At 40.0% G+C, this 12658-nt stretch overlaps 1 protein-coding gene across 6 annotated transcripts in view; it reads left to right on the forward strand.

Moving 5' to 3' along the window:
- Positions 1-294: 294 nt before the first annotated feature.
- The window catches only part of LOC115410082 (protein shisa-6-like), a 113558-nt gene continuing 101194 nt past the window's right edge, over positions 295-12658 (forward strand). For all 6 annotated transcript variants that reach the window (XM_030121512.1, XM_030121513.1, XM_030121517.1 and 3 more), the window contains exons 1-3: positions 295-418; positions 745-1646; positions 3672-3832. In XM_030121512.1, coding sequence (XP_029977372.1) covers positions 1120-1646; positions 3672-3832 — 688 coding nt within the window. In that variant the 5' untranslated portion in view covers positions 295-418; positions 745-1119. The remainder of the gene's footprint in view (positions 419-744; positions 1647-3671; positions 3833-12658) is intronic.

Genomic DNA, 12658 nt, shown 5'->3' on the forward strand with positions numbered 1-12658 from the left:
AGGGGGGAGACTTGGTTGGAAAGAGGTCTGTCTGTGCGGTCATTTAATTTCTAAGTGTTAAAGTGCCAATAACCGACTTGCTTTCTTTCTTTGCTTGGAGAAAAGGAGGCGGAGGAGGAGGAAGATGGGGAGGGGTAGTGTGGGGTGGGGTGGGGGGTGGGGTTGGGGGGCATTTCACAGATACTTGGCTGAATTCTGACGCCAGCACTGAAGTGATGTAAGAGAGGCGGAGGGAGGGAGGAAAGCTGAGAAGGAGGAGAGAAGAAGTAGAGAGAGAGAGAGAGAGAGAGAGAGAGAGAGAGAGAAAGAGAGAGAGCATGAGTGAGGGAGAGAGGGGGTCTGCTTCAGAGCTCTGATATTCTCCTCACTTTCGGAGACCCAGATAGAGAGCAACTCCCCAGCGGGTATCCGAACAGAGGTAGGCTGCTCTTACACTGCTTTTGATTAAATCAGAGAAAACATGCAGTGGGTTAAAGTGAAATTTTAATTCTGTTTGGTTATTATGAACCCAAGAGTACTGATAAAGGTCGCGGGTAATAGCTTATTTCACATGACAGATGTAGACCGCACATTCCAAATATTTGAGCTCCGTAAATGTGATTAAGTTGAACGTGTCAAGCTTGACTTCATCGTGTTTCTGACTAAATTCTCGGACGCGTAAAGACGCCTGTTAATTAATTATGACGCGACTCTGACGTGAGGATTATCCCTAATGAGCCAATGTGGCTTATTTGTTTCCTCCAGCCCAACTTTGACAGACTCACAGCACGGGGCTCCGACAAGAAGAATCAGCACCTTGGACAGCGACGCGCCGCGGCTCCAGCTCGGTGGCTCAGCCCGGGGGAGAGCGCGCACTGCCCGGCCGTCCACCAGCACCTCCTCCCCGGTCAGGATATGCCGCGCTCCCGCTCCCGCTGCCACCAATACCACTGCAGAATAATAAGAGCCGAGAAATGCCCTTGACAGCAGTCCACGCAGAGTTGTTTTCAGCATGACGGCAGCACAGGAGACCGAGCGAGTAGGGGAAGACTCGGTGGCGAAACTTACAACAGACTGAATCCTTGCATGTTAAATCACAGTTTCTTTTCCAAACTCAGCACTTGAAGAGTTCTTCGCACCATGGGGATAAGACACCTTTTGTTGCTGTTAATATACCTGGACCCCTTGGGCGTTCTGAGCGCAGCTACTCCCGGTAAAAAACCCCGACAGCCAAACAAGAAGCTGCAAAAAGCCACTGCGGTCCCTACGGTCGCCCAGCGGGTCACCTCTCCCGCATCAACCGCCAGCACTCACGACACCTGCCTGGGCTACTACGACGTAAGTGGCCAGTATGACAAATTGTTCGTGTGCAACAACACGGACCACCGGTACTGCTGCGGGACGTGCTTCATGCGCTTCTGCTGCGAGTTCAAGAAAAACCGTCTGAATCAGGACACGTGCGACAACTACCAATCACCCAAGTGGGTGCAGACACCCGCCCCGTCACCCATCCCCACGGGTGACCCGTACGATCCGAGAATGGATCAGACCAACACTGCGGTCTACATCACCTGTGGGATCATAGCCTTCATTATAGTGCTGGGAGTGTCGGTCAAAGTTGCGTACGACAAAGCCACAGAGCCGCCTCAGGAAATGAATATACATAGGTAAGTGAGGTCAAACCAACTCAGACGCATGTAGAAGTCTAGGATTTTCTGTTCTTTCTGTGCTCTTTGCACAATAAACACGCAATTTAGTCTAAAAGTCAAAGCCCAAGGGTTGTGATCCGGACAGATTTCAATTCAGACTGACATTCAGAAAGATCCATTTATGGACAAGGTGTACTTTCCGCCATAAAGAGCAAATATTAAGCAGATAGAGCCACAAAACCCTTCCCAAATCCATGTGTTCTGATATTTACAGAATATGACTGAACACATTATGATCCAGAAAGATGCACAGTATAAACCCCTTTGTAAATAGGGGTGAGTTCTCAGCACAAGACAGAGAAATGGAAAAACTACAGAGACAGAAGACTCCAAGAAGTCCAATGTGTTCTGTTCTGTGTAGAATATGAGTAAACAGACTATAATGACATAGTATAAACAGGGGTCAAAGGCCATTTCAGATACTGGTATGTCACATGCATACACTGTACTGAATTCTCCTTAGTATATTTATATTTTAAGGTAAGTACTGGGTGGTTCAGTTTCTGTATAAACTGTGGGCGGTGAAGCGTTAAAAGCAATTAACAGATTATTTCAAAACCCAGTCTTACAGTTCACTGAAATGTTAAAGCAGCAAATGAAAAAAAAGTGCATCAAAACCGAATGCTAAAAATGACAGAGGAGTTAACGGAGAGCTGTGACTGTGCATAGGCTGGTGTTCATTAAGAGTGTGTGTGTGTGTGTGTGTGTGTGTGTGTGTGTGTGTGTGTGTGTGTGTGTGTATGTGTGTGTGCGCGTTTGCATGCCTGTTATGTGTGGGAGTGTGAAGGACTGATGCCAAACATTTATATTAGATGTTTTGCAGTTGATATGTGTTTGCACAGTCAGATTTTTCTGTTGAGCTGAGATTAGAAAAAATGGCGCCTTTCATCTTCGGATCTAACATTAGCCCAGATACTTAGCTCATGAAGCTGCCAAGTCAAGGCAACCAGCTGTCAAACATCATACTTCACGACCTACACCCACAGTCCTTCACTCCCCCTTTACTTTCCCCACTTCCCCACACACACACACATACACAAAAACACACACATCAGGGCTGTCTGGGGTTTTCAGGTGAGGGGATTTGACAGGAATGCTTAGCAGATTTGGGATACAATGGCGAATGATTGCATTTCACCTCCCCAGCTCCCTCCTGCCTCCTGCTTCCTCTCGGGGCTTTACCATATGAGAGTTATCATACATGAGTGGACCACATGTTGTAGCCTGTACCCACATCAGTGAACAAATGCTGACACACATTATTTCCTCAAGATTGAATAGGTTTTTTTTATTGGATGCATTATTCAACACTTGAGCAATCTTAAGACTGTGAATAATGGATAGTGTTAACGTTGGGGCTGTATCAAGGTCGTGTGACATGTACGCACCGCTGCACATTCAATAAGGAACAGGAAGAAGAAAGGGGGGTGGGGGGGGGCTAAAAAATTAATTTAAAAGCAAAGGTTACAACCGTGATACATTTGTCCTACACAAGCTTTGAGCTGCCACTGCTGCAGCAGCGGTGGTGCAAAAGTAATTTGATTTCCTTTTCAAAAGCGATGCCAGAAAAAGCAAACAAACACTTTTTGAACTTTCTTTCATCATGATTGCTTCTCCCTCTCCTCCTCTCGCTCCCCCCTTGAGGGCTTCATCCTTCCATATGCACCTGGTGCGGTCTGAAAAACATTCAAATTCAACCCAATTAGACTAGATACTCACAGATCCAATGTGGTTTCTCTTGCAAATGAACATTTCGTCATGTTGCCAGACTTATAAAAAAAAACAAAAAAAAAACAGACTGAGTAACACATAATAGCACAAAGCTGTCTTAACAATTAGCAGCCATTTGGTGTGCAGTGAACAGACGTCCTATCACTTCAGTTTTAACTCAGCTGCACTCAAAAACAGATGAGGAAACATCCTTAAGCACACTAACAGTTGTTCTTGTTTAGTTTAATTTGACTTTTTTTTTTTGGATTCCAGGGCCCTTGCAGATATCCTGAGGCAGCAGGGGCCCATCCCCATATCGCAATATGACTGCGAGAATTTTGCAGCGATGAACGGCTCACCCAAAGACAACACACCAGTCAGAACCTCATCCAAGAACCACTACACCCCTGTTCACTCGTCCAAATCCAACCACGGTAAGAGCTCTCCATTTTCTCTCAAACAGCTCCACTGGCTGCCACTCAGAGGTGGAAACAGTGCACACTTTCTTAACTCAAGTAGAATTACAGATACTTGTGTAAAAAAAAAAAAAGAAAGAAGTAGTGGTTCAGCTTCTTTACTGGAAATGTACAGGCATGGAAATCAAAAATCAGTTTGAGGGACATTTCTGCAAAACTGAACAACACATATGAGATCATAGTAACTACAAACAAAATAGAATAAAGAGAATAATTAATGGAAAACGATAAACAATAATTTCACTCCAACTGGAAAACCAGTTGTCATTGACAGTAAAAGGACTTGAAATATCATAATGCCTTTTCCTGTTAGTGTTGTCTTTTTATATCTGTTATGTTATTGTGGATAAGGACTCAGACTGCATTCATATTATAGATTCCACACAGAGGCTGCAGGTGTGGTATCCTGTAATGTCTATGTTATCTTGAATTATGGTTTTTTTTGTCGTGTTGAATATTTTCTGCCTTTTCTTTTACTTGTTTTTTGTATTGATGAGTAACAACTTTCACACCCGAACGTTCAAACGAAGGTTCTAATGTTTCTGTGATGTACATTTTGTCTGGTTACGCGAGTTTGGGAGAAGACTAAAGAAATTTGCACAATATACCGACACACTGATGTAATTATCTCTGTCTGCGGCATCTCCCTGTACTTGACATCGATTGGTTTATCGATGGTCATGCATCTGTTGTTAATCCAGGCCGGTTCTTTGTCACCTCCTGCCACGATTAAGTATCTCATCTCCTCATGACCCTAGGGGCCACCACAGCTAAGCTTTACCTTTATCTGTCTTCTGTTTATTTTTTGTCTTTTGGTTATTGGTGAAGGTAGCTTTGCAGAACTTCCTGTTGAAGATCTAAAAGTCTGAACCTTCCAAAAAAAAGTCCTCATTGAACCAAACCTTGATTCTACACACTTGGTATATGGGAGCTTTCAACCCTGGCATTTTAGTTTAGATGTTTAAGACTGGACCAAATGTATCCTAAGACAGCATTGTTTTGATTTATTGTTGCAATGTCTTATGAGAATCAACCAAAATAAGCAAAATCACAAGACCAGAATAAATCGTTGTGCTTTAGTCTTGTTACATCATGTTTTTTTGCCCCATTTCTTACTTTACATCATTTTCGTTTTGTTGCGTAGTTTGTGTTTATTTTCAATCCCATCATTTACGATGTTTTCACTTTGTCGAGTTCAAACTCAGACAAAATAAGCAGTGAATCACAATGTCTGAGACAACCAGCTCGTTTTCATCTTGCTATGTTATTGTCATCTTTTGTCTGTTTTATCGGTCTATGTTTGTGTGCGATATGAAGTGATGGCTACACTAAGGGGAAATGTTTTTCTATATGATATTGTTCCATCCATTTAATTGAAATCAGTCTTATTTTTAGATAGATGTGTAATGAAGCACAGAAACCAATAATTCTTCTAAAATGCATGAAAACCAAAGTAATGGACCCTTGACAACGTATAGAGTGGAACATATAGGTGTTAGTGTTAAAATATAGGGAGTGACGGTAAAAAAAAATGTTGATGGAGAAACAAATACTCGAGTAAAATGCAGTAACAGGGTATTTGTACTTTATTACTTGCCACCTATGCCTTTATGTCATGACTGCTGGTCAAATACAACTTCAAGGGGCACATTTTAACAATTCGCCTACATCTATATGATGTTTTTCCATCCATTTAATTGAAATCAGTTATTTTCAGATAGATGTGGAATGAAGCAAACATAGAAACCAATAATTCAGCTAAAATGTGTGAAAACCAAAGTAACGGGCCTTTGAAAATGTATAGAGTAGAACATTTAGGTATTTGTGTTCAAATATAGGGAGTGAAGGTAAAAAAAAAAGTTGATGGAGAAACAAATACTTGAGTAAAATGCAGTAACAGGGTATTTGTACTTTATTACTTGTTACCTATGCCTTTATGTCATGACTGCTGGTAAAATATAACTTCAAGGGGCACATTTTAACAATTCGCCTACATCTATGTGATATTGTTTCATCCATTTAACTGAAATCAGTCTTATTTTCAGATAGATATGTAATGAAGCAAAAATAGAAACCAATAATTCTGCTAAAATGAACGGAAACCAAAGTAATGGTTGTGGAACATATAGGTATTTGTGTTCAAATATAGGGCGTGATGGTAAAAAAAAAGAAAATGTTGATGCAGAAACAAATACTTAAGTAAAATGCAGTAACAGGGTATTTGTACTTTATTACTTGCCACCTATGCCTTCATGTCATGACTGTTGGTCGAATATAACTTCAAGGGTGCACATTTTAACAATTCGCCTACATCTCTTCCATTTGCGGTATTTTTATGATTGCCTGTGCAAAATTCTGCATTGACATCTCCTCCAAAGAGCACCCACTGTGCTCAGCTTTCAACAGTGTAATCTCCAGTGTTAACACGCGGTAATCATCCGATTTGAGCGAGAGAGCGCCGGCAAGAGAGCGACAGGGAAAAACAGGGCCCTGCTACCGCACATAATTACAGGCTGGCAAGGTAGGACTCTGACAGGGTGCAAGTGACAACCTCGCAGTCACTCAGTCGGTGAATCAGAAGTGCATATACAACGTGCCTTAACCCCTCCATTCAGACCCCAGGCAGGAGCGTATATCGTAATATGGCCGCCGGTGCAGGAGAATGAAGCCGGTCAGCGCTGGGAGGCTCTTTGGCAAAGCTGGTGTTATCAGCACGAAGGAAGCAAAGACACTCGGGGAGAAGCTTACAGATGGAAAACAATGAGATATCAGAGACGCAAAGGAAAAAAGACAGACATATAGCCTCAGTGTGCAGACACTCCCAAATGTGGAACACTGCAGATGTTGGTTGTTCAGCTTGTACTCGTGCTTCAAACTAGAGAAAAAAGTGCAAAGATGGCCTTACTTGACTGAGTCTTCTTGTTCGTATTAGCTGACAACTGTTTTCCTTTATGTCGGGCTTTATTTTCTGCTTTCTTTCTCTATGTGGAGGCTCAGGAAACTGTTTCTTTTGTTGCTGAATCACAGATGGGCATCGTGTTTTGTGCCTTTGTATAAGAACACAAAGGACAAGAGATAAAACATACAATATTTGTATGGCCACAAGTTATTCTACCATAACCTTGTTCCAACACCTCATTCCTCAATGTACTGTTTGTACATTCATATAGGATAAATATTGATCATCTTCTTGAAGTGTGATGGAATTCAATAAAAACAGATGTATACGTATATTGGCTGTAGACTGATGAAACCTGCAGAATTTCCTCTTGCTGTCATGTCTCCAGTAGAGGTGAGAAATGTATTGAATGCAGTAAGTAACTGTATTTAAGTCCATTTATTGTGATCCTGTCTCTCAGCACTAAAATTGTCCAGTTATTTCACTTAACCTGCTGTCAACCTGGAATATCAATGCATTTGTAGGTCTTTGAATCGTAACTGAAAAAGCAGAGATATATAGCTTATATCGACATTCAGGTGAAATATGTCCAGATATGTGTTCAGAGTAGTTTCAGGAAAAAGAATGTACACTGAAAATAGAGCTGCATGTTTCACTGAATAGCAAACCCAGTTGCACTGTCAGTCCTTGCAATTATATAACAGCAAAAGACTGAAATTTAACCCTTAGGGGTCTGAGCCTATTTTGGCCGTTTTTGAGTACTTTTGATTTTGCCTTTATATATGATATAAAGAAATGTTTACTATGTCCATGTTTGGCATCTTTTTTTTCCAGCACAACTTCATCTATCTCATTTGCCTATTATTTTTTTACTTTAACCTACTATATCAACACAAAAAGCCAAAAAACACACAAAAAAGATAAAATCCGATTTTAAAAATGTATAGAATTTTTTGCATAAATAACACAAAGATGCTAAACGAACCTTTTCAAAGACTTTAAAAGTGAATACTTGCTCCAGATATTAGGTATAGAAAATTAAAATTGTAATAAATTAAAACTATACTCAAATATTTGACATAAAAGCATATCTTTACATAGGCGTTTTCTTTCCTCCCCCCCCACTTACCCACCCCCAGTCCTCCCGGGGTTCCACATCCGGTTCAGGTAGGGGTCATTCCCACCCTTACCTGTAATGCTAATGCAGTCTGTGGATTAGAATGTGCAGATTTGGCCATTTTTTTCCGTTTCGAAAAGGGACAAAAAATGACGTAGATATGGTCAGAAATATAATGCCCCCCCTCTCCCCACCTCATTTTCATACTTTTACTCACGTTTATTTGCTCTGAGTTCAAACCGTCATATCTCCGGGTGTATTTGCTGGACCCCTAAGGGTTAGGGGACCAGTGTATGTATGTAAGAAGTCGGAGATGTACTGGGTAAAACTGACAAAATGAAAGTTTCTGTGTTTTCCTTTATCATTTGCATGAGCTGAGAACATTGATATAACTCTCCTTGACAACCCAAGCAGACACAAACACTAAACACAAATATCATCCAAAATAATCGCAGTGACATTTTTATCAAATCACTCAGCCCTAAATGCGTGTGATATATTAAAATAACCAACGCGGCCTGAAAAGTATGAAGACGATGAACTTCAGATACTGACGTGTGACGCATAAAGGGTTGATTAAAACTCTGAGGTGGAATGTGAAGCGGATTTGACATAATCGGCTGATCTTTTGTAGACAAGAAGTGTCACCAGAAAAGCCTTTGTACAACTACAAACAGCCCACAAAGACTCTACGAAGCACAGACAACATTTAATCTGACAAAAGTGATACAAAATTCACCTGATATCTGTCATTTTAACTGGTGAGATTAAAACCCTGTTTTTATTTTATTAGATAGAAAGTTTGTAGAATCAGGACCAACTATTGACACCCAGTTCAACACCTTCTTTACTGACCTTCCCATCAGACCCCAGCCTGTTAACAAGGCTCCTTTTAGATGAAAAAAAGGGACCTGTGTTATATTCATATCCTAACACGTCAATCATGTATAGTCTCTTTCACTGCAAACCATTGTCTTGTCAAGTCTATTAAGTCTTTTAACCATTTCATTACACGTACACCCCTGCAGATACACTTGGCCTTTGTTCCAGTTGACGCCATATCACCAGGTCATTAGATATTAATGTTTAATGCAATTAGAGAAGATCTGAGGTATCCACATCAAATTATCAGTCTATTATAAGCTTCACGACACTGGGTAATTAATCTTCATATCTACAGGGGATTCTGCGTACAACTACTTTTTTATTTGCATTCACAACTGACTCACTAGAGAACGTAGAGGTCATGTTCTTGAGGTAGTGTTCCAAACTATTGACTAAAGTTGTATGAACTAACAAAGGTACTGCTACTTGTCAATATTTTATCTTTTTAAAGCTTTTTTTTTTAATGCAAGTAGAACACAGCAATGGAGATAAAGAACCTGATGTGCATAGCTGTCAGGATGAACATAGCTGTATATGTATTTATTTATTTATTATTTATTTATTTATTTCGACCATACAAAGAAACAAAATAAAACAAAATGACGCAAATTAAGACAAAAACAAAATAACATTTAAATGAACAGACTATCTTCAACTATGTGCAAACCTGAAATTTGCATGGTCAAAAAGGAGTAGGAAGAAGTATAAACTTAATCCCACCCCTCAAGTGCTTTTACACCTTTATCACTAACTTAATACAACAATCAAATAAAACATTTTTCCTAATTTTAGCATTCAAGCACAACAAATACATAATAACTGCAGTAACTGAATGATACACAACAGTATGTTCATGGCAGTAAAGTCCTACAAACAGGTTGAACAATTCAATGATTTTCTTCAATAATTACATCATAAATATATATATATATATATATATATATATATATATATATATATATATACACTAGTGCTATCAAATAATTAAAGTTTTTTTTTATCAGATTAATCACAGGGTTGCTGTGGATTAATTTCAATTAATCGTGAAAAAATATCATTAATTTTTAATCTATATTAAAAGTGTTTCATTTTGCATGAGCAAGCAGACTCAAGAAAGAAGGGGGTTATATATGCACTTAATGTGTTTATTAAACACCTTCAACAGTTTCAACAGAACAACTTTAAACAACTGTTCCGTCTTGGTTTTTTTGTACTTGTATTTCCATCCAGAGGGCCAACATGCTGTTTAGCGTCTTCCATCTTTATTGGTTGGTTCTGCTGCCTGTCACTACTGGATCAACCGCCCATTTGCACATGTGCGATGCTAACTTTACTCGGACAAACTGCCCGGAATGTGTTGGCAGAGGCGCTCAGAGTCATTCTGGGCTGCAGATGGGTTAACTGCATTTAAGTTTTTAATCATATTAATCATGATGATGGATTAATCTGCGTTAGTGCATTAATTTTGACAGCTCTAATGGATTTTTTTGTATTTTCTGCCTCATGCTATCACATCTGAGGAAATTGGATGGGAAATTGGAAGAGTTCAACAGGTTTAACAATATATAAAACTAGTCAATGAAAACTTTTAATTAACCTCTTTGGGCATTAACATGTCTTAAGTTCTGGAAACTAAAATGTTATAATTGATAAGCACTGATTGCAGCTATAGGACAACTAAAGTCTTTATGGAACTGTATTCAATCAAGCATCTTTTTTATTAGGAATGTAATTAAATTTTTACAGAGCCAATACTGAGCTAGATTTAATGCATCACAAAGCTCAAACAATGGTACTTTGAATAATATATCAGTAGAGGAACAAGGTTATTTTCCATAATATAAGAGTAAAACTACTCACAGAACTTTTCAGTTACCTTAAATAACTGACTTTTATATTTTCTACTCCTTAACTCAAGTTTTATGAAAACTAGCCAAGTAAATGGTGTTTATTCCATTGGCAGAATGTTCTCTTCTTTGTGCTAGGACAGTTTCTGCCGTCTACACTATGCATCTTATCAGTTTAGTTCATGTTTGGTCTTGTGCGTTATAAACTTGGCCTCCTTCTGCCACATCACCATCTATAAAATACAAGCTTTGAACATTTTCTCGCAGCTCAGTGTCTGTTGCAGCCACAGTCTGCGTTCATTCACTTAGTGTCTCCCCCGCTCAGTCACTGCATCAGTCTTTTCTTAATGGTCTCTGGCCAGCCATGCAGGCTACACGGCTGATGCGCAGTTGCACGTGGCAGGCTGCCTTTAGTATGACCTTGCATGTATTTATACTCTGCAAAGGTCGGGCATCACTTTATCTGTCTATCTGTCGCTCTGCTTGGTTGGGAATATTTTGCCTGCATGCACACAATCTCTGCAGAAGAACACAACTCAAGGCCGGCTCAGCTCAGTCTACACCAGCCGAGCGTCTCATCATTGGGGACCACAGTGGTCCTGACGGGTTTGGACATGAAAGGCAATGACAGCTCAGGCCAAAGCGTGGTTAATGTGAGCGTATAAATTTGGAGCTCTGTTCAGTTCCCTAACAGGCTCCATGGTGCTGCAGAGAGAGGGGGGAGATGCATATTCATGTGCGCCTAACTGGGCATTTGTTACAGAGCGGGAAGGCGGGACGCTTAAGGAGAGGGTCCTCGGCTGCTCAGGATTAAAGTTCACATCCAGAGATTTCATAAGACAAACTGGGCTGGGCCATCTGACATCTTCTGCTACATTGTAAAAAAATATTCTGAATTCAAAAAATAAATAATAAAAAAAGAGGCAAAAGTACCATGAATTTTTGTAGATAAGATAATCATCAACACAATTATTATAATGAAAATCATCAGCACTGTCCTGTAAAATCAGATTATGTACTTTTCAGATGCACAAATTTTGTGTTTTGTTCTCACAATGGGTGCAATTATATAGGACTTTCAAAGTAAGAGGGGAAAATGTGTGTTCACAGCAAATGCCAAGGCTGGTGTAGCAGGATAACATCCCCCCTGGACAACACCCCCCCCCCCCCCCCCCCCAATGTATATCACATGCATAAAGACATGTACCTCCCAAAGAAATAATAAATAAAGGGTGTTTTTAGTCCATCGGGGTATGATCCTGATGACAAGTACTTGTGTACTTCTTGAATCTTCTCAGAAAAAGACAGCGCACTACCGCATGATGCCTTGGTGGTGGGGGGGGGGGGGGGGGGTTAACCTAGGATGACTTGGTAGGATCAGTATCTTGCCTTTTTTCTGAGATTTCTGTGTAAAAGTGGCAATAAATACTATAAATACCCTACACACCTACAGTGTTTGAAAGAAAGTGATTTCTTAGGATGTGCAAAGTGCATTTAGGCTGCAGCCAAAGAATGCAACGGAAATTTAGAAAAATAAAATGTCAAGTTAAATCAAAATATAGCTGAAAACACAGATATTAAAATGTTAAAATAGGAAAATAATAATTTGTCTTTGACCATTTCAACCAACAAGTTCCTAACAAGCTAACCTTATACAGTTTGTAATAAACTGTATGTGGAGGGGTGACATGTTGCCCACAAGAAGTGTATTCAAGATTTTATTAACTAAACATAGTACACATTATGCAAACTCATGATCCTGCTGCCAGCTCTCTCACTCTGACCGTTAGTTCTCAGTAAGGGGGCACCTATGTAGTTCACCTTGTAACCCATGTTCAACATCCTGCAGCATTTGGGCCTCATAACCTCTTCTTCAACACATAACCTACTCCCTGTCCCCTGAATGTCCTGTCCTTGTCTTTGAAATATCTTAAAAAAAAAAAAAAAAGCCTGCACACTACACTATTCTCACTCACAATGGCCTTAAAGAAAAACATTTCACACAAACTCCTGCAGGATGAAGTGGACTCATTTAA

Source organism: Sphaeramia orbicularis, chromosome 19 (genome assembly GCF_902148855.1).
Source record: "Sphaeramia orbicularis chromosome 19, fSphaOr1.1, whole genome shotgun sequence".
In the NCBI taxonomy this organism is placed as follows: Eukaryota; Metazoa; Chordata; class Actinopteri; order Kurtiformes; family Apogonidae; genus Sphaeramia; species Sphaeramia orbicularis.